The sequence below is a fragment of the Vespa crabro genome, chromosome 20, assembly GCF_910589235.1.
Source record: "Vespa crabro chromosome 20, iyVesCrab1.2, whole genome shotgun sequence".
Lineage (NCBI taxonomy): Eukaryota > Metazoa > Arthropoda > Insecta > Hymenoptera > Vespidae > Vespa > Vespa crabro.
Window position 1 is genome coordinate 1,428,374 of NC_060974.1, and position 22,748 is coordinate 1,451,121.

Sequence of the window (22,748 nt, forward strand, 5' to 3'; positions counted from 1 at the left end):
AAAGTCTACCTCCTGCGTGGTGGGGTGTGACGGGAAGAGGGTACCCACGATGTTTTCTATGGTGGTTGTATCCATGACTTGGATCGGTCTCAAGGCCCCGAGCTTCTGGTTTACAATTTTGTAGTCCAGTCCAAATGGGTCCATACTGATATCCTCCACGAACTTCTTCCAGCAGGCGACCTTGTTATTAATTATGGCCCGGCGCAGTTGCTTTTTCACGTCGCTGTGTTCCGCAGATTTGGCGTTTGCTTCTCTTCCTTTCTTTGCCCGTTGTGTAGCTCGTCTCAACTTCAGGTACTTTCGGCGAAGCTCCGTGACCTCTGTAGTCCACCAGTATGCAGGTCGCTTGTAGTGACGAGGTCTCTTGTGCGGTATAGCTGACTCGCATGCCGTGACAATGTAGCGGATCGTAGCTTCGACAAGTGTTTCGGTCGCAGGCTTCCCTGTTGCTTAGGGTCCTTCGGTAACTTCTATTTCTCGGGATATTGCTTTAATGAATTTTCCGGTGTCCATCTTGTGAACGTTTCATTTGCGTGGAGTCGCTTTGTCTTCTCTGCCTCTCCACGATTCTCCGTATAAACTGAAGATAATGTATTGGTGATCGGTTCCAATGTAGTCCTCGATCACCTTCCACTCCTTGATCCGAGATAACAGGCCCTCATTTGCGAAGGAGATGTCCGAAATCGTCTCAGTGTACTCGCAGCGCCGTAATGTTGTGGTAGAGCCAACGTTATAGACATAGAGTCTATAACTGTTCTGGCTACAATTTCCACCACGTATATGTCTCTCGAGTTTGATGTGGCATTCCCCTCTCGACTGCCTTAGCATCGAAGTCGCCGGCCACCAAAATGTTAGATGTTGTGTTCCGGACCACTTCCTCGAGCATGTCTATTTTTTATCGGAATTCATGGATGAGTTCGATTGGTCTGAGATAGCAACTAAAATGAGTAACCTGCTCCCTTTTCATCCAAACAAAGCCACAATAGCTTCCCAGCCTCTTTACTGGTATCTTGCTTGGCTCTAGAATTTAAATGGCCGCTGTGCCGTGAGAATCAGAGAACCATTAGGACAATTTTTTGTCCCATTTTTGTTCACTGATCAAGAGCAGACCAGTCCTCTTCTCCTGGGCCAGCTGATACAGTAGCTCGTTGGTAATCTTGTTCCTGTTCAAGATTGCTTGTAATATTTGCGTCATCGCAGGAGCTCTCTGGCATTATTGAGAGCTTCCTTGAAGATACTACAAAGTTCCGATCCAGGAGCAGTGTCACGCTCGGGTCGTTCTTGTCCTTTATCCGCTTCCATGCATAACATATAGTTTTCAGTGACCAGGTACTCTATCACTTGATTGTTAGCCCTATCACCTTTGTAGCAGAGCTTGCTTATGTCCGGGCCCTTGCAGTTCTGGGTGGTATGTCCATAACCAAAACACTCTCCAGTTGGTTTTCTTGGTCCAGATCTTCATTTTCTCTATAAGTGCCCACCTGTGTGTCCCTTCTGATTGTTTCCTCTACATCTTGGGCAGTGGTTAAGCTATCGTGATCTCTAACATCTATCGTCACTACAGGTTCCAGATGGCGGACCGTAGCCTTGTCCCTTAGGATGTTTCTAAGCGTGTCTACGAAAGTTTTTAGTGCCCCTGCCCAATTCCAGGAGAACATCCTATGTCCTTGCTTGGCTGATCGACCTCACCTCTGCCTCCGAATCCTCAGGTTTAGTTTAGGGTTTTCCCCGAGCACGTCCGAATAGGTTCTTCCACCATTAGGCTTGATTAGGAGGTCCTCCAGCAGAGGCTTTGAACGCCTTTGTATATTCTTCTTTTCATTTGGCCTTTTTTGGTATTTCTCACATTCGCCGGGTCCCTAGGCGGAAGTCTTCGCTGATTTCTCCTTTTGCTTCCGTTGTCTTTTGGTTACCTACATTCAGGTAGGGATTAGCGCTTCCTCCTTTTTCTTTTTTCTGACATTCCTCTCAACCGGATACGACGCTACTGGTTTTTTGTCGGCTTCCTCTAATGCTTCACCCTGGGATGCCAGACAATGCGCTTTATCACACGCCTTTTATATGTGTTGAGCCTTTCAAGAAAGCTTTGTGGCCATCCACGAGGCTCGAAAGTGAGGAACGACATCCAGGGCTTCTCCTGTCAGTACGATGCCTTTCTTGACAACTGCACCGATATTTCTAATGATAACGATAATAATAATAATATTAATAATAATAATCATAATAATAGTAATAAAAGAGTAATAACAATAATAATAATAAAAATAGCAATAAAATAGCGATAAAAAAGCGGTAAAATAGCGATAATAATTATAAGGATAGTAATAATAAATATATTCACAATAATCACAATAACAACCATGATAAAAATAATAACAGTTTTAACAATACTAACAAAAATAACAATAAGGATAATATTAATAATGGTAACAATGATACTATAATAACGATCATCACAATCATAATTAATAATAACAATAATGATAATGATAACAATAATAAAAATAATAATAACTAAAACAATAATATCAATAATGATAATGATAACAATGATAACAATAATACCAAGAATACCAATAATAAAAAAAATAAAAATAATGACAATACTAACAATAATAAAAATAATAATAACTAAAACAATAATAACAATAATGATGATGATAACAATGATAACAATGATAACAATAATACCAATAATAAAAATAATAATAATAATAACAATAATAAAAATATTAACAATAATAACAATAATAACAATAATAACAACAATATCAATAATCGTAATAACAAGAATAATGACAATAATACCAATAATTTTTCTTTCTTTTATTTTGTGATGGTCTGAGAAGGCCAATCATTACGCACTAACCCAGAGATTCCGCCCGCCATAGGAACCCTTCAGCATTTAGTTCCCCTATAAGTCCCTGGAGTGTCGGGTTCACCGTTGGAATAGGCACTATCGACTAAACTCATATCTATCCTAGTGGCATAGTAAAACCAACCAGTAAAGGCAACGCCATGGGGCATTACTTCGGGGTGGCGTCACTGCATCAGGTCCCTTTACGGTACTCTACCTTCGGCTCTGCGAGACAAGAGCCTAGAACAAAGTTAGAGGCGCATCTATGGACGCGCCTATCTCCTTCTTTTTTCTGCGTAAGATGGCTCTGACGTACCAGGCCACTTTGTTCCACTCCTCCTGACCTCGGAGCATTTTCATGACAACGTTGTCTGGCGAGATGTTCCTGAGGTCTTGCTCCAAGGCGAATCGTTCGACGTTCCACCGGGTACATTTGAAGAACGTGTGGTGGCCGTCGTCGACGATCGAGTCGCCATAGGGGCAGTTGGCGTCTGCAAGCTTTCTCATTTTTTCGAGGTAGGAGCAGAACAGGCCATGCCCTGTCAAGAATTGGGTGAGGTAGAAGTCGACCTCCCCGCCTCTTGGTTTAGACAGTTGTCCAGCCGACTGATAAGTCGGGCAGTCTATTTGCCCCTAGGCTTCTGTTGCCATCTGCTTTGCCAGGACTCAATGCAGCTAGACCTGGCGATCTTTGATGCCTCTTCCTTACCCAGAACGGGCCTTTGCTGGTGGACGAATTGAGCTAGTAGATGGATCGGCATTACCCCCGCGACCACTAGCACCGCGGGTTCAAAGAGTGCCGCGTGCGGTAGGAGCACTCGGTTCGGAAAGATCTCCGCCTATGTACCGCGGCTATGCGCTTGCGGTATTTCTCGTGTCGCAGCGCCTCAGTCGAAACTTCCGCGCCGCACAGCATCACTGCTTCGGCGGCGCGCATCAGTAATCGCCTCATGAACGGTTGGGGACCGTTGACGTTGGCCATGAGTGTGTCTACTTCTGCCGCCTTGTCGGCTGCCCTAATTATATACTCTACAAAATTGAGCTTTCTCTCTAACATTACTCCAAAGTATTTGACAGCCGACTTAGTCTGGACCGTCGTGTCTCCTACAGTGAAACTGCGCAATGTGTTGATGCGCTTATTCGTAAGCAGCACCATTTTAGTCTTCTGAGCTGTTAGGGATTGCCCGTGGTCTTCCATCCAGTAGATGACTCTGCGCATGACCTGGTTGAGCAGCAGCATTGCCCCTTCCGTTTCTCATGCAGTTATGACAACTGCAATGTCACTTGCGTACCCAACCAAGAAAGCACCTTCAGGGACTGCCATACGTAGGATACCGTCGTAGAAATTATTCCAGATATCCGGTCCCAGTATGGAGCCCTGGACTGCCCCTGATGTCAACTCCATGCTTCTCAGACTATCGCCTATATTGTATTCTAGGAAACGCTCGTTCAGGTAGTCCCCGAGTATTCGGAGTAGGTACTCCAGGACACTGAAAATACGGTCGCGCGCTGCCCTCACGGCCGCATGCAGCCGTGGCCGAAGCACTTTGTCCAGGAGCTTGCCAGCCGTATCGAGCATACATAAAGGCCTGTATGACGAAGCAGCATCTGCTGGACCCTTGTCCTTGCTTATGAGCACAAGTCTCGCTTTCTTCCACGTGGCGGGAAGGATGCCCTCCCTGAGACACATGTTATACATGTTTAGCAAGAGCTCAGAGCGACTCTGCGCGGCGGCTGCCATTACATCCGCTAGAAGGTCGTATGTTCCTGGACTTTCTTGTTCCGCGTGGAAGATGCGGCCCTGAGTAGCTCCTCCTTCGTAAATTGTTGTGCTTCGGGGCTACCAGGCGCAGCTGTTCCAATCTCTCTCTTTGGCTGTGAGGGGAATAGGGTATGAATGATGTTTTTCAAAGTCCTTGCGTCCTGAGGGATTCCTTGCGTGTGAGTACCCAGCTTGCGAGTGGTGATCTGGTACCCTAATCCCCACGGAATCTGATCGATATCCAAGCACAGCTCTTATCAGCACCGTCATTGGCTGCCCTTAATGGACCTCCTCAATAATATTTTGGCTGCTTAATATTCTGCGGCCAAGGGGCAGCGTCGAGTTCGCGTCTGTTCGCTCGTTGTGCTGATCGGCGAAACCTTAAGTACTTCTTGTGAAGATCTGCGATCACCTTCGTCCACCAGTATGCAGGACGCCTCTACCGTTTCGTGCTCTACTTTGGCACCGCTATCACGTAAGCCTTTTGGATGAGCTGCATAGTTGCCGCGGTCATAATACCGGCTTGTGCAGATGGCAATACACTCGCGGGTGCAATTGAATCTATGGCTGAAGACAGCCTCTCTCGATCCATTTATACGATGATTCACCGGGGGGAGGGTAGTGCTGCGCTTGTCACGGCTGGCCTCTTATCGTGTACCTCGAATAGAATGTACTGGTGGTTGCTCCCGGTGTAATCTTCGATCTCTCGCCAGCCTTCGATTCTTTCCACAGAAAGAGTTCTAGTTCGTTGACTAGAGAGACGTCCGGGATCGTCTCTCTGTAACCAGGCTTTCGGCAGGTTAACGTCGAGCCTGTGTTGAGCATTGCTAGCTCCAGTATCGACATCACCTCCATGATTCGTCTTCCTCTGGAGTCCGGCCTGGCCTCCCCAATTCGAGGGCTTTGTCATAGAGATCTCCCGCCGCAATGAGATCCCCTTGCATTTCCCGCAGCGCGTCTTCCTGATCGTCCAGTTTGGTCTAGAAGTCGTCTATCCGGTCTTTCGCAGTGAAATATACACTGGCATAAGTTACCGATTTGTGTCTCACCCAAACGTAACCGCGTCCGTATCCTCGATCCGACACATGTATCTGTCGGGGATTAGGGAACCAGATGGCCCCGGTGCCCAATTCGTCGGCGTACCATCCTGCTCCTGCCCTGTCCTGGTACTGTTCGCTGATAAGAACAATATCTGCTTTTTTTCAGAGTAAATCTGGATTAGGGGGTAGTGAGCCGTCCTGCTCCTATTGAGGTTACCCTGCAGTACTTTCATCCTTTTTTCTTGTTAGCTGTTGCAAAGGCCTCCTTGAAGGCTTTGCAAGCTCATGATCCCATCAAGTGCTTCTTAGATTCAGCAACGCTATTTGAGTACAAGAAGCAGGTAGGCTCGCTGTCCTTACAGTCTTTGATCTTGTGCCTCGTGCCGCCGCAGAAATAGCAAAACTTACTGCGATCAGGGCCCTTGCACGAAGCGCTATGGTGGCCATAGTCGAGGCAGCGGTAGCATCGCCTCACATCTGCTCTACACCTGACCCTGCAGCTGGCGAAGCCGACCAGCATTCGGCCTGCCTTGAAATGCTTCGCAGCTACTTCCTCTTCTATTTTGACGAGGGCCAGGCGTTGTTGTCTCGCGTTGGGGTTCGTCATTTTAACTTCGAGTTTCCCCGCGTAGTCTGACAGGGTCCTCTTTAGGGCCTCCTCGACTTCTACCAACGATGTGCAGTAATCGCAGTCCCGTATCTCCAGCGTAGGTCTGGGAACCAGTTCCGTAATGCTGCTCGTGTTTCCTACTACTTTCCTCAGGGTTTCTGCGAATGAGGCCCTGATATGCGCAGTGATCTTCTTGATTTCGAGGAGAGACTACGTCTCCGGCTTCGTTCTCTTTCTCGGCCTGTCCTCTGATTTGCTCGGCTTCTTTTTCTCCTGCTGTGGGTGTTTCGTCGATTTCTTCGCTGGTTTCTCCTTATCTTTTTTCTTTTTGACGACCTCCGTCCACTTGGTAGCTTCGGTCGTCGTCGCCTCTTGCCTCGGTATTTTGAGACTTTCTTCAGGGAACTGCGGCGGGCTTGTGGCTACTCTCTTGACTGTGCCAACATCTGGTACAGTGTTAGCCCGTGGCCGCTGAAACACTCGGGCGATGATCCTCGCTGCCTGAACTTAGCTCGACATTTATACATAAACTTGAGGTTGTCAATGATCTCCAGTTCTGGGAGTCCTTGCATGATCGCATTATTTACCCTCATATTGGCAAGGAGGACCCTCTCTTGCGCGAGATTCTCTCTCTCTATCTTGTAGTGTCCCCTTCGCAGGCTGAGAACCTCCGTTATTGTCTCTTTAAGCAGCGATCTCACGTCCAGTTGTTTCTGGATTTTTTTAATTTTTTGTTTTTTGATTTGATTTTTAATTTGATTCTCCATAGGTTGTTTGATACTCCAGAGTGCCAGGCTGTCTCCGAACGCGGTGCCTCAGGAAGTGGGGGTGTAATCACCCTCTCAACTACCCCCATTGTTACGAGAGCTTTTGGTTATAAGGGCGGGAATGAATCATCCGCCCTTGCCGTTCACCTACTTCCTTCATCGACATCCTGACACTCCCGAGGTGCAACGCGTTGACGCTGGGAGTTTCCACGAGAAGTGCGCTTTACGTATCATCCAGCACATCGCTTTCGGGCAGCGTCAACGTACTCCCTAGTCCTCGCGGCCCTGCCGTAATCCTGGCTTGTGGCCCTTACAAGAGTACTGACATCCGGGCCAGATGAGCCCTGGTTTTTTTTTAGGGAGGTTGTACTCCTCATAGCTCGGGTCCCGACGGCGCTACTCGTCGAAAGGAAAAGAGTGTTCCAATCCTCCCTTCGGGGGAATATTAATAATAATAACGATAATAATATTTATTATATTATTAATAAAGATAATAATAGCTATAATAATAATAACAATAATAATAATTATAATTATAAAAACGACAATGATCATAATAATAATAATTATAATAATTATAATGACGATAAGAATAATAACGATAATAACGACAATAATAAACAATAAATATAAGGAAAATAATAATAATTACAATAATATCGATATTAATAACGACAATAATTTCACTAATGATAACAATGATAAAAGTAACGATGATAATAATAATAATAATATTAATATCGATATTATTAATAAAAAAATAATTTTAACTACAATATTGACGATAGTAACAATAACGACAATAATATCAATGATAAAAATAATGATATTAATAATAATGACAATAATAACGATAGTCACATACGATAATATTAATAACAATGATAATAATAATAATAATTTTGTTTTCCTTACGTAGGATGTCAAATGCATTTACGCACACACACAAACACTTGTCCCTAATGTCGGACTCATATCTATACCGACTGAGACATCTCCTACTGCTACTGGCCACTAGCCCGAGACCGTTTATCGCATTACTTAAGGCTAGCCTCGTTTTCTTCGCTCTTTAGTCTCGCTACTGTCTGTTCCTACTTCTATTTTCTTGTTTACATAGCAGGTGCTGTCCAGGTTTCTCTTTTCTGTTCGAAGCATGTCCTACACCCAGTAGGCTGCCAAGTTCCAGTGTTCGTCTTTACGGAGCATGTTCTCCATTATGCCGTCGGGAGTCAATTATCCGATTTTCATTTCCAACTATCAATTGCCTTGCGCCCAACAAACACAGTGGAAGAAGGTATGCTCAACGTCGACATTTGTTCCTGGGAAGTACAGACACTCTTGTGTTCTTCCCCGGTCTATCTTACATAGGTAGGGTCAGAATTATCCGTGCCCGCTCAGGAACTAGGTCATGTAACAGTTGGTCCCACCGTACCGACTCTCCGTTCACGTCTTTACCCCTTGAATCAATCTGAGTTCCAGCGTCCTTTCGAGTCGTGTTGCTAGGACGTCTGATAACACTGAAAGGTATTTCCTCTCTTCTCTTTGCTTTATACCGCCATTCCATACTCGGTTTTCCTGATGAGCACCGCTTTACGTGTTTTTTATTTATCTTTATAATAACGATAATAATAATAACGAAAAAAATTATAATAATATTAATAATTATAATTAAAGGATAATAATAATAACGATAATAATAATAATAGTAACAATGACTATATTATTAATAATTATACTAATAAAGATAAAAATGAGTCTGCTTTCACCTTTTAATATAAAATACGGATACTTCAAAGATCTTATTTCTCCACGACTGTGGGGGCGGAAGAAATTGTAACACACTATTTTAATTGCAGAATGGAAAAGTCGCTGAAAAAAGCACTATCCCAGGTGGCAGCTCAGAAGAGAAATTCACCATTGCGTTATGCAATGCATTGGGATCTAGGGTTCTGGGGAGTCCCAACATCTGCAATAAAGATGAGTTGGAGCATCCTTGGAATCCCTCCAGACTTAAGTTTAAAAAGAATTTTTTTGCGGGCACATTAAATGTAAATTCTTTGTTGAAGGTTGGTAAACAAAAGGAATTAGAACTACTTCTGGATAGACACGATATACAAATTTTAGCAGTACAGGAGATAAGATTTTTGGATAAAAATGTGACAGAAAAAAAAATTATAGAATATTTAAAGGCAAGCCTGTGATTAAAATTATGAAAGGAATGACACTCTTGGTAACAACTCTTTATATCCATAAAAGATTATTAAACTGTGTAACTGAATTCAAATCCCACTCAGAAAGGATGTCTCTTTTGACAATGAAATGCAAATATAAATTATACACTTTTATTAATTGTCATGCACCAATTAATGAAGACTACAAGAAGAGCCCAAATAAAGTAGAGGAATTCTGGGACCTCCTGGATGATGAAATGTCTAAAATTCCAAAATCAAATGTAGTGATATTACTTGGAGATTTCAATACCCAAATAGGAAGAGAGGTATATCATATACCAATAGTGGGAGAATATGCTGCACACCAAAGAACAAACAGAAATGGGATGAGATTGGTTACTATTTGTAAAAACTTTCAAATGAAAGTAATGTCGACTTTCTTCAGGAAATTGCCAAGAAGAGCTAAAACATGGACTTCTCCAAATCCAATGCTAGGTGAATTTCAAATAGATCATGTAGCTATATCCAAAAGAAATATGAAGGAAATTATGAATATCAAGGTAGTAAGAAGCAGAGAATTTGACTCCGACCACTATTTGTCTAAAATCAAACTAAAATTCTTACCCAACAGAAATCACAGAAGAGGGGGAAAATAAATAAGTACAATACAAATAGACTCCAAATTACACAAGAAACTTTGGAAATATTTCAGGAAGAAATAAAAGTAACTCATCATGGGAAGTGGCAAGATTTATCTAAAGAAATAACGAACGCAGCCCAGAAAACATTTGGACTAGCCAAGCATAGAAAAAAATCTTGGTGGAACCAAATGTGTAATGATGCATTAGAGGAGAGAACAAAACATTGGAAAAAGTGGAAATGCTCGGAGAAGACTGAACACCATGACCAATTCAAACAACAAAGGAAAGACACTGCTAGAATAATAAGGGGAGTTAAAATATCTTTCGAAAAATCACAACTTATCGACATGCAAAACAACTTTGTTAAAAATATTTCACGAAATTTCTATTAGACTTTTAAAAGTCAATTAAAGAGGTATCAAGCGCCTAGCATATGCGTCAAAGATGAAAATGGTAAATTTAGCCTATGCAATGCTGAGAACTGTGAAATACTTGCGAAACACTTTGATCAACTTTTAAACTGTCCTGAACCAAAACATAAATTGGAATTCTCTGAAACAACTGAAAATCTGGAAGAAGATATACCACCCAATGCTGAAGAAATTAAAGAAGCAATTATCAATCTAAAAAATAATAAAGCTAGTGGAGAAGACTCTATAACAGCTGAACTTCTGAAATGGTCTCAAACAAAAATCATTAAAAAGCTGCAATTAAGATATTTGGAGAACAGAGAGGTTTCCAGAAAAATGGAAAGTTGCTCTAATTCACCCATTACATAAAAAAGGGGACAAACAGAACGTTGATAACTATAGAGGCATCTCTCTTCTGTAAACTGCATACAAGGTAATCTCAAAAATATTGCTGAATAGAATAGAAATAACACTTGACAAGGAACTGGGCGAGTATCAAGCTGGATTTCGAAAAGGTAGATCTTGTTCAGAACAAATTTTTAACTTAAAATCCATAATTCGCCATAGGATACTGAATTCAAAGGACATAGTTGTAACTTTTATAGATTTTAAAAAGACATTTGACTCGGTTGATATAGAAACCATAGATAAAACAATACGTGAATTTGGAGTTAATAATAAATTGGCAAACTTAATACATGAAACACTCACTGACATGATTTCAAAAATAAAATTTATGGGTGAGATATCTAAACCTATTCAGATAAATACAGGTGTAAGGCAAGGTGATGGTTTATCACCTCTTCTGTTCAACTGTGTTCTAGAAAAAATTGTCAGAATTTGGAAGATAAAGCTAAAAGAACAAAACATTTCGGCAGTAACTTTGGGGAGACAAAACAAAAGCATTGAAATAAGTTTCCTAGCATTTGCAGACGATTTTGCTATAGTATCAAACAACTTAAAAAGTGCAACAACACAAATCAATATCTTGAAAGAAATAGCTAACAAAGCAAGTTTGAAAATCTCCGTAGAAAAAACTTAATTTATTACAAACATCAAGAACGCTTCAAAATTTTTAACTACAGATATTAGTCCAGTGGAAAAAGTAAAGAAATTCAAATACCTAGGAGAAATAATTCAAGAAAATGGTTTAGAAAAATCTGCAGTAGAAGAAAGGGTACGCAAGATGGAAAGGGCGTATGGTATCACTAAGAATTTTTACAACGAAAGATGTTTATCTAAAAATCTTAAAATAAGGCACTACGCTACAGTAGTGAAATCGGAATGCTTATACGCGAGTGAATGTTAGGTACTAAATTATAGATTAGATAAACTAGAAGTACTAGAAAAAAGAATCATGAGGAAAATTTTAGGTCCAGTGAAAACAACAAAAGTATGGATATTAATATCTAATGATGAAATATACAGGAACATAGAAGACATAACAGAAACGATAAGGAAAAGAAGACTGCAATTTTTTGGCCATATTTACAGAATGGATGAGTCCAGATTAACAAAAAGGTTACTCATATACCTTTGGGAGAAAAAGGCAACAACTAGCTGGATTCAAGAGGTAAAGAAAGATCTAGAAAGAAATAATATAAGTGAGGAAGAAATTATAGACAGAGAGATTTTTAGAAAGAGGATATTAAACATGGAAGGATTTCAAGGAAGATTGAAGAAGAAACCTGGTGCGAAGTGGTCTGAGGACAGAAATAAACAGCATAGTGAAAAGATGAAGGAATATTGGTGGGAACGAAAGAGAAAACAGCTAAGTGAGAAGAATTGAAATTGGCGCGTGGTCCCTAGCAGGCTTCATCGAAAGAAGAAGAAGAAACATAGAAAAAAGAATAATAATATTAGTAAAATTATTTTCTTTTAAATTATTAAATTCTTTTAATAAGAATTCCTTGATAGAGAATCAAAATATAAATATTTTAGGTTATTAAATACAATTGATTAGAGAAAGAAAGAAAGGGGATAAATAATCTTAATCAATTTAATAAGTAATTGGGTGAAGAGTATGGACCAAAAATAGAAAATAAATTTCTTATCATTTAAATTAAGTTAGATTTTTCATTTTAATTGATATTTTTTTTTATTAATATTTTTTTTATCTATTTTATTTAAAAAAAAATAATTTATTTTAATTAGTATTAATATAAATTAATATAAATTAAATAGAATTAATAAAATAATGATAATAAAAAAATAAAAATAGAATCATTTTAAAGATCTTAATTGAGGAATAAAAAAATATTAATAAAGTTAATAATTTTTAAATGACATTTAAATGTTATAAATTAATTAATCTTTTACATAGTTAAGAATAGAGTATAATTAAAAAATATAAAAATGAGTTTATTAATTTATAATAAATTTGAGTTAATTTAATTTTAATAAATCAATTTAAATAAGAATAATAATAAAATTAGTAGAAAGATTGAAATTATCATTAAGGGTTAATTATTTATAACCATTAAGAGTTTAAGAGACTTTTACTTCTTTAAAGTGTCTTAAGGGTTATATAATTTATTTAATTTACATATTATTAATTCAATTAATAAAAGAATTTAAGAAAATTGATTCAATTATAATAGGTATGAATCTATGATTTATACCACAACTTTCAAAACATTGGCCAAAAAAGATTCCTAGACGAATTATATCAATAAATGTTTGATTTATATGTCCCGGTGTGACATCAATTTTAATTCCTAAGGCTGGAATGATTCATGAGTGAATTACATCTGTAGATATTGTAAGAATACGAATGGGTATATTAAAAGGAAGAATTAATCGATTATCAACATCTAAAAGTCAAAATTGAGATGAATTATTTTTTTTAAAAGGAAGTATATAAGAATTAAAGTTAATGTTTTTATAATTAGATAGTTCATAACTTCAGTATCATTGATGGCCAATAGCTTTAACAGTTACAGTTGGTGAAAAGAATTTTTCTCTTATATATAAAATTTTTAATGAGGTGATAGCAATTAAATAGATTTATTATAGGAGTAATAGTTCAGATTGTTTCAGATGTTCATTAATTATGAATTGATTAGTAAATGTTCATTAATTATGAATTGATTAGTAATTTTATTAATAATTAGAAAAATAAATATATAAGAAATTAATCTTGTAATAAGGATTAATATTAATATAGAATAACCATAAAAAAAAATTAATTGATTTATATTAGGAATATTTGAATCTTGAATATAAAAATTTAGTCATGTTTGAATTTATAATAAAAAAATATAAATATTTTTTATATTTGATGTTTAAAATCAATGCACTAATTTTCTATATTATAATAATATTATTAATTTGTAGTATAGGAAATTTGTTCGTAATATTAATTAATTGGTGGTTATGAATGATTTCATTCTAAATTGGATGATATAAAAAATTTATATAAAATATTACGTTATGATATAAATGATTTTCAAATAATAAAAATAAAAAGAATTATTGGAATAAAGGAAATAATATATCCAATTGATGAAATTACGTTTCATGAAGTATATAAATCAGGATAATCAGAATAACGACGTGGGAATCCAGATAATCCTAAGAAATGATGAAGAAAGAAGGTTAAATTAACTCCGATAAATATAAAAGAAAATTGAATTTTTAGTCAAAGTTTATTTAAGGAAAATCCAAAAATTAAAGGGAATCAATGAATAAATCTAGTAATAATAGCAAATACAGTTTCTATAGAAAGAACATAGTGGAAATGACTAATTACATAGTAAATGTCATAAAGAATAATATCGAAGGATGAATTAGAAAGAATAATTCCTGTTAATCCACCAAGTGTAAATAAGAAAATAAAACCTACTCTTCAAATTATCGAAGGTGAGAATTAAATTTTTGATCCGTAAATGGTTGCTAATCATCTAAATACTTCAATTCCTGTAGGAATAGCAATAATTATAGTTGCTGATGTAAAGTAAGCTCGTGTATCAATATCTAATCCTACAGTAAATATATGGTGAGCTCAAACAATAAATCTTAATAAACCAATAGCGATTATAGCACAGATTATTCCTAATGATCCAAAAATTTCCTTTTTTCCTCTTTCGTTAATGATAATGTGAGAAGTAATTACGAATCCTGGAAGAATTAAAATATAGACTTCAGGATGACCAAAGAATCAAAGTAAGTGTTGATAAAGAATAGGGTTACCTCCTCCTCAAAAATGATGTATTAAAATATCGATCTATAAGAAGTATAGTAATTTCTCCAGCTAGTACAGTTAAAGAAAATAAGAGGAGAAAAACTGTAATTAGTACTGATCAAGAAAATAAAGGTAAAAAATTTAATGAATAGGTTTTAATATGTATGTTTAAAATTGTTACAATAAAATTAATTGCTCCTATATTAGAAGAAATACCTGCAATATGGAGAGAAAAAATTCTTAAATCTACAGATGAAATTATTTTAAGGAATTCGAGAAAGATTTTGTTTTTAATAATAAATATATATTCACCTGTTTACCAAAAACATGGCTTATTAGATAATAATAATAGGTCTATTCTGCCCATTGATAAATTTATTTAAAGACTGCAGTATATTGACTGTACAACTTTTGCCAACTTATTGTAATGATATTTAATTTAATCATAATAATATTAATTTAATCCTAGTACCACCTGCAATTCTATCTAGAATATCAAGAATATTAGATTACTCAACATTCATCATTCATCATTCTGATCTACAAAGATTACGTTATTATCATCTAACTCCAGGATCTACTAACCTGATTTTTTATCGGTATATTGCATATTATCGGTGACTGATTTTATATACACATAGAAACACGACCATATTCCAAGTAATCTAAAATCAAAAAATTGTGTGAGTGTATCATTTATTAACATTAATGTCATTTCGGAATTCTGATTGCTCCTTCCTCTACATAGAAAATAAGTGGAAAGCGCTTAACAAAAATGTTGTATATTTAATTAGATTTTAATATTAAATATAATTAAATAATAATTTAATATAATCAAAAGATTTAATATTAAATATCTTTGTAATAACATGTTCTATGCGAGTGAAATATGTGAGTCTAATGACAGTTCATTAGATGTGAGTGATTGTACGTATGTATTGGGTTGACAACTAAGTGATTGCGGATTTCAAATAAGAAGGAAACGACAAAATCCGCAATCACTTAGTTGCCAACCCAATAGTTATAATTCTAACCTATTTGAAATTCTAATTGAAATTCTAATTGAAAATATAGGAAAATTGGAAATATGGAAATTCCAATTGAAAATATAGGAATATTAATTAAGCATAATAGTAATATTAATAAAGAAACTTCCGAGAGCTATTGTTCTACCTGTTTAATTATACGATCTATTCCATCAATCAATATATATTAATTATTATTTCTTCCAATATTCTGATTAAAAACAGTTATAAATCTGTACATTTTACATACATAACTGTCACAACTACTTCAAGGAAAACGACTTTTTCACGCTTAACGTGAATTAGATCAATAAATTCTGTATCAATTTTCTTTTTCTTATCTCTATTAAATATTAAATACAAAATATTAAATATATTATTTAGCGGAAGCAGAATATCTTAAAATTAAATTAGGGTAAAATAATAGCATAGAAATAATAATCGATCACACGTAAAGAATTCAAAAATTACTGAATCATCAATAAGTTCTTCTGTGTAAAAGAAGAAACTTTTTAATAAATATTAACAAACGTTCTTTTTCGTTCTGTGTAATTTTAAATACAATATATGCATTTTTATAGATTGCTACTATAATTTTGATGAGAGTATAGGTAGAGAAAGAAAGAGTTCACAACGATTGAACAGGAATGGGGAGATCATAAAAAACGATGTAAGTTATTGTTATTTTGTAAAAAGTATGTTTTAAACTAATAAATTGAGCTAATAAATTTTAAGCTAATAAAAGTTATCATCTTTAGGAGCATTGTGATACTGTGACACTATTACATTAAAGTTAATGTTAATTATGTTGGAAAACATAAATAACATATCGTTTCATACGGTCAAGGTTAAGTCTTTTAACACGTTAAACAGGAATGTTATATTTGTATGTGTGATAATTTTTTAAGTTAATAAATGTCAATGTTTGATGATTAACTCTATCAAACAACATATTGCCAATTCTTTTACGAAGATTACATTTGTTAAATTCAACGTATATTAGATTCAAAATGATTAAGTACAAAGAATTCCAAAGTACAAATTATTTTATATAATCTTATTGAATTTTCAACTACTTAAAATTTCTAATAAAGAAATTATATATTATGGTTTCCATCATTTTATTATTTATATAAATATTATATAGAAAAAAATCTTAATATTATTTATACTAGTATAATTACATCATACTAATCATACTAATCATGACTTATATAGTAGAAATATCATACAGTCATAGACAGAATAAGTGGACAAAGCATAAATTTTGAATAATCTATAGTTTCATTTATTATGTTAGATATAAATTAGAACATTTTTATAGATATCGAAAATATATTTTTAGCATATAAAATTATAAAAAGAACGTTTGTTAATATTTGTTAATATTTACGCGTATTTGTTTAGATGGATGATCTTGAAACTGTGGACAAAACTAAATGGATCACAAAATATAAATCTTAATTATATAGAAAATTTATGGAATTAATTGGATTCAGAAATGCCAATAGAAAAACGCTATAATAAAACAGTGTTTTTAAACGAATTGCAATTAAAATTTCAACAAATTGATCCGAATTATTTTCAGAAACTTGTGAAAAGCATTCCACGACAATTAGAAGCGATGCTTAAAGCAAGAGGCTACAATAATAAATGCTAATTGCTCATTTTGAGAATATTTATAAAGTGTCCACTTAATTTTGTCCTCCTAAAATGTGTAACTCCCATTAACAACAATATATTCTAATATATTTTAATATATTATTATAATTGATATTCCTGTTTATTTCATTAAATTAATGTTTGTTAATTTAAATATTTCCCAAAATTCCAATTTATTATAATTATTTGCTATATTACGCTGACTTTTTATTAATCGTTAAACCTATCCACTTAATTTTGTCCACGGCTTTATAATTATATAGAATAATGCACAAAGTCCACTTGTTATTTGGAACACATTTTTTGCTTTGAATTAATATAGACATTAGCAATGTCTACGTCAGAAATTATGGGACTATTGTTTATGGTATATTTTCTTAAAAATCTGATATAAACGTGACACAATCTTTCTTTCGAACTAGATGAGAAAAAAAATTATATTAAAATATTGAGAACTTTCTAAGTTGTAGAAGTAAAAATAAAAAAAAAAAGAAACATTATTAATTTGTTCTGACATATAGTTAAGTATGACAGTACATATAATGCACTTGTTACATGAAATACATTAATTTCTTAAATATTGCGCCTGAAATAAGACTTCATTCTATGCTCTTGAACAATTGTAAGTAGTTTCAGGCGCATTGAACAATAAGAAATTTTGATTGTTTCATAAACAGGTAACATATTACAGGAGCATAAGAATGTTTTTTATTCAAGTCCGAGCTAATAATCATATTAATTTAAACAATTAATTTAAGAATTTTTATAATATTTAATGCATTGTAGAATTTATTTATAGAATAATGAAACAAAAGGGAAAAACAAATAACAGCAAAAGAAGTTCCCTTGTTAAAAGTGCTATTCAACTAAACGATAATTGTTTCAAATAAGATTGGTAATTCGCCTCAAATACATATTTAAAAAGTTTTATTTTGACCAATACTACACTCGCCCCATTTCGGAAAATCCCCTATTTAAGAGCTTCCCTATCTAAGTTCGAGAAAGACGATAAGAGGTATATTTTGTAAGAAAGTTATGACCACATTTTTTTACCACAAGTCCAGGGATTTTTCTCAGAACGAATTGAGTATTACTGACCAATTTTCCCTAGTGACATCGATATGACACATGAGGAAATTTCATTACTATTAATAGAATCTTGTATATTTATTATATAAAAATAACAGCTCAAGCAAGTACTTCGGAGAAACGTAACAATGACTTTCAATTCTTACCAACGTTAGATTTAATCAGGACTAATGTATTCTCAATGAGTGCAAATCAATTTATATTTTAATATTTTCTTTTTATTATAATTCATTTTTTAATTTATATTTATTTATATTTTGTAAAATATTACATAATGATTTGTAAATGGTAAGGAGATCGCTATTTTATTTCTATATTTTGTTATGAAATTACGATTTTTCAAAAATGCTTAATCAATAAGTATATAAGAAAATAAAGTAGTATATTAATAGTGATAAGATTTTTTTAATATTATTTACATCAAAATATATGTATACAGAAAAAATATGAATCGAATATAAATTCGTTTAACTTTGATCGAATAAATTTCGATTATTATGAAGTATACTATAAAATAAATGAAATCCTTTATAACGTAGGCTTGCATTAGAAAATTATTAATCATTTTCCCCGGGGGACAATTTCTGCATATTGTTGTATTCTTGAAAAATAAAATATAGAAATATTTTCATAAACTTATGTTTAATTGCGTATTAAGTATTTTCATTTCTGAAAACTATTTCCAATGGTTTGATGCTTCTGCTATAACTATCGAGAATGCTATGCCACTAAATTTAAAGGACATCATATTAAAAAATTTTATGGAAAAATAAAAATATATAATTAAAGATCTTCAAAGTTGACTTTTTCTTCCTTGTAATCTTTTAACATTTCATGCTTCTAATTTTTTCTTTTTATTTTCTTTCTTCTTTCGTTATATTGTAATTTTAGATTTGGTCACAAATTTTCGATCTCTCATAAACTGCAATTATACATTCATTAAATATACGAGTAAATATTGATGATAATATTATTAAAAATAGAAACAAGAGTATATAGTTGATTGACTTGTAGTTAATCCAAGTAATTAATTATGACACTTTATCTGCTGCTTATATATCTTTTGTTATTTCATTTTTCTTCCACGAAGTTTTTCTTATATTTCATTAAGAAATCTCACATATTCTTCATTTGTTTTTTTATCATAGAAGCTGTCTTCTTTGTTAATTGATGCAATATTGTAGATGATTCTTCAATTATGGTCTCTTCTTGTGCCAACTAAACCATGATATTAAAGTGTTGTATTTAATTTTTCCATTTGTATAATGACTACTATATCGGTAACCCATTTGAATATTACGTTTCTCTGAAAATAATAAATTTCTGTATTAAGCATAGAGATTGATAATATTTAATATGTCACATAAATTAAACGTTACGGTACTTACCACTGATATCAAATTAAATGCTGGGATTATTTCTAGTTTTTCTTCATCTTTTTTAACAGTCCTGAGTTAACGCTATTATCATTTCTAAATTATTCCAAAAACTATGCGATAAAAATTATTGAGATCTTGGCCCAAACTAAAGTAAAACTCTATAAAATATCAATGAAATTAGAATCAATATAATTCGTTACCATTGTATGTTTATCAAAGTTGTTTACAAATTTCACAAATTTGCCAATGACAAAAACAAAGAGTATAAAATTGATTTGTTGTGAATTTCTTAAACGAATCTGTATATGTGTGTATACCAATAAAAATTAACTGTTTTCTACAAAGAAAAATTTAATAAGAAAATAATGTATAACTGTAAATAACTGTTTTTTTACTTTTAGAAAAATACATACACTTATCTTGACAGATGTAAATTTAAAATATCTTCTGGAATGATCTAATTTTAATGATCTAACAAGTGCTAATGCGATAGGAGCTCTCATTAGATTTTCTCTTGTTGATTAATCCTGGAACTTGATGATTTCTTGCTGTGATTCTGCGGTGATGTAATTGTAGTAGTCATCTTTTTGATCAGTTAGATATTACTCTATTTGGTATATATTATGAAAGTTCAATTTGTCTTTACATGTCAAACAAATATTTTCATTATTTAATTTTATATCCATTTTTTCTTCTTCATCCTTGTCAATAGAAGTATTATTATCATCATATTTATCATCATTGGTTCATTTACATCTTTATAGTTTTTAGAGATAAATTTATTTTCACTTATTGATCATTTCAATTATTTCTGTATAGTTTGTTTTTGAAATTGAATATTTCTTTTTAATTAGTAAGAATAATACTATCCGATGATATAACAATATAAGTTATACATGAGTACATACTAGATCTTAATTTGCAAATTCATTTTTTAAAGTGTTAACATATGATTTGCAAAAGGATTAAATTAATATAATATATTAGATCTTTAAATATGAATCTTCGAAAGTTCACTAAATTTAAATCAGATGAATAACTTGTATATTACACGTACCACGTTCAAGTATTTCAATTTTAATTACTAAAAGAATAGAAGAAACAAAACAATTGACTTGAGCGATATTCCGATAATAATTCATACTTCCACCATGGCGGTACTATGACATTACTGTAGTTGTTGGGGACGTTCGATTCATTATTATTTTTTATAATCCGATTTCATATTCTTTCATAATATTTCAAAAAATAAAATTTCCTGACTTATTGACGCTTTTGTGCCAGTTACATTTATGTGCCGTAACGATAATTTCTATCGTACTGACGTTCGATATTAAGGGCGGAATATCTCCGAGATAGTAACTGGATGAATGACAATATACAATAGATTTTACAGCTATTTGAGTTTGAAAAAAATCAACTTTTTTGCATGAAATATTATTTGAGTGGTTATATTCGATTTCCACGGTGAAAAATTAATGTATAGTGGAATTTTCCTCCGATTATTAATTTAATTAATTAAATATATATAATTATAAAATTTTATCAGTTCATTTTTTCATTATGTTCACGTGCAAACATCAATAAAAATACATTTGAATAAAATTATTATTTATTAAATTAAATTTTTTATTTTTTTTAAATAAGATTAATAGATGAGTATTTTTTAAAGTTTCAATACATTGTATCTAAACCAAATATCTAAACCAAAAAGATATGAAAGTAAATACATATTGGGTCGTTCGGAAAGTCATTTCGTTTTTTTTTGTGAAAATGAAAGACAATTTTCGTATAATGAACAAATATTTTATTAAATTATATATTGGCCATTTGGTCCAATACCTTTTGCCATCTTTCTGGTAGTAGCATGATTCCACGCTCATAAAATTTTTGGTCTTTGCTGACAAAAAACTCATCGAGGTGGTTTTTTACCTCCTCTTTTGAATTGAAGGTTTTACCGTCTAAAAAATTTTGCAGTGATCGAAACAAATAATAATCCGAAGGTGCCAGATCTGGAGAATATGGTGGGTGTGACATTGTATCCCATTCAAGCTGTAAAAGCTTTTGGCGAGAGACTAAACTTGTATGAGGTCTCGCATTATCTTGGTGGAACACTACACCTTTTCTGTTGATTAATTCTGGCCTTTTCTGTTGAAGTGCATCATTCAGTTTGTCCAGCTGATGACAGTAGACTTCCGAATTAATTGTTGTGTTATCCGGTAAAATCTCAAAAAAAACGATTCCTTTAAAATCCCACCAAACAGACAGGATCACCTTTTTTGATGGATATTGGCATTGGAAATGCTTTGAGCCGGTTCATCTTTTTTGCTCCATGATCTCTTCCGTTTGACATTGTTATATACAACCCATATTTCGTCCCCAGTAATGATGCGCTTCAAAAATGGATCATTTTCGTGACATTTAAGAAGTGAATCACAGACGTCAACGCGACGACACAAATTTCTCTCCGTGAGAACATATATCGAGCTTCGGGGTTAAACCCAGGCCTTTCAAGTGGTCATAAACAGTTGAATTTGATAAATTTAACCTCTCACCCATCTCACGTGTTGTTCTTCGCCGGTTTGCATCAACTAATGCCTTTATCGTGTCTTTATCAGCTTCAACCTGCCTTCCAGAACGTGGTGCATTTTCGACATCAAAATTGCCGGATCGAAATTTTGCAAACCAGTTATGGCACTGGCGTACTGTCAACACATCTTCTCCATACACATCGGTTAATTTCTTTCTGGCTTGAACAGCATTTTTACCTTTTTTATAGTAAAAAAATAAGATATGATGAAAATGCTGCTTATTTCTCTCCATATTTAAAAGGGCACCAACCAAAAACTACTGCGTAGAATCAATTGGACTTTTTCACACACAAGCCTTGCTATATCAGCTCTCAAAACATATAATGATTATGCGACTTAAGTGTGAAGTTAGGTGCAAAAAAATACTATTAAATCCTCTGTCGGGAAAAAACGAAATGACTTTCCGAATGACCCAATAAATCAAATATATTGACAAATTATGCCAAATATCATTGCAAAAAGGAGAATTAATTCACTAGATATCATATTCTGAAGCATTATTCAAATTTGTAAAATAAATAATAATTAATCGATTTAATTTTATTTATATAATAAATAATA

At 33.8% G+C, this 22,748-nt stretch overlaps 2 protein-coding genes and 1 pseudogene across 2 annotated transcripts; 1 reads left to right on the top strand and 2 right to left on the bottom strand.

Annotated features, from left to right (window-relative positions):
- Nucleotides 1-5,942: 5,942 nt before the first annotated feature.
- LOC124431021 lies at nucleotides 5,943-6,862 on the bottom strand. The gene is made up of 3 exons (XM_046978380.1): nucleotides 6,857-6,862; nucleotides 6,484-6,770; nucleotides 5,943-6,441 (listed from the first exon to the last, which is right to left on the bottom strand). The coding sequence occupies exons 1-3, from the start codon at nucleotides 6,860-6,862 to the stop codon at nucleotides 5,943-5,945; spliced, it is 792 nt and encodes a 263-aa protein (XP_046834336.1).
- A 1,390-nt stretch (nucleotides 6,863-8,252) lies between these two features.
- LOC124431022 lies at nucleotides 8,253-12,047 on the top strand. The gene is made up of 8 exons (XM_046978381.1): nucleotides 8,253-8,330; nucleotides 8,893-9,233; nucleotides 9,293-9,767; nucleotides 9,839-10,159; nucleotides 10,241-10,582; nucleotides 10,692-11,271; nucleotides 11,386-11,562; nucleotides 11,632-12,047. The coding sequence occupies exons 1-8, from the start codon at nucleotides 8,253-8,255 to the stop codon at nucleotides 12,045-12,047; spliced, it is 2,730 nt and encodes a 909-aa protein (XP_046834337.1).
- Nucleotides 12,048-13,643: 1,596 nt separating this feature from the next.
- Nucleotides 13,644-17,247, bottom strand: LOC124431090 (annotated as a pseudogene).
- Nucleotides 17,248-22,748: the final 5,501 nt, after the last annotated feature.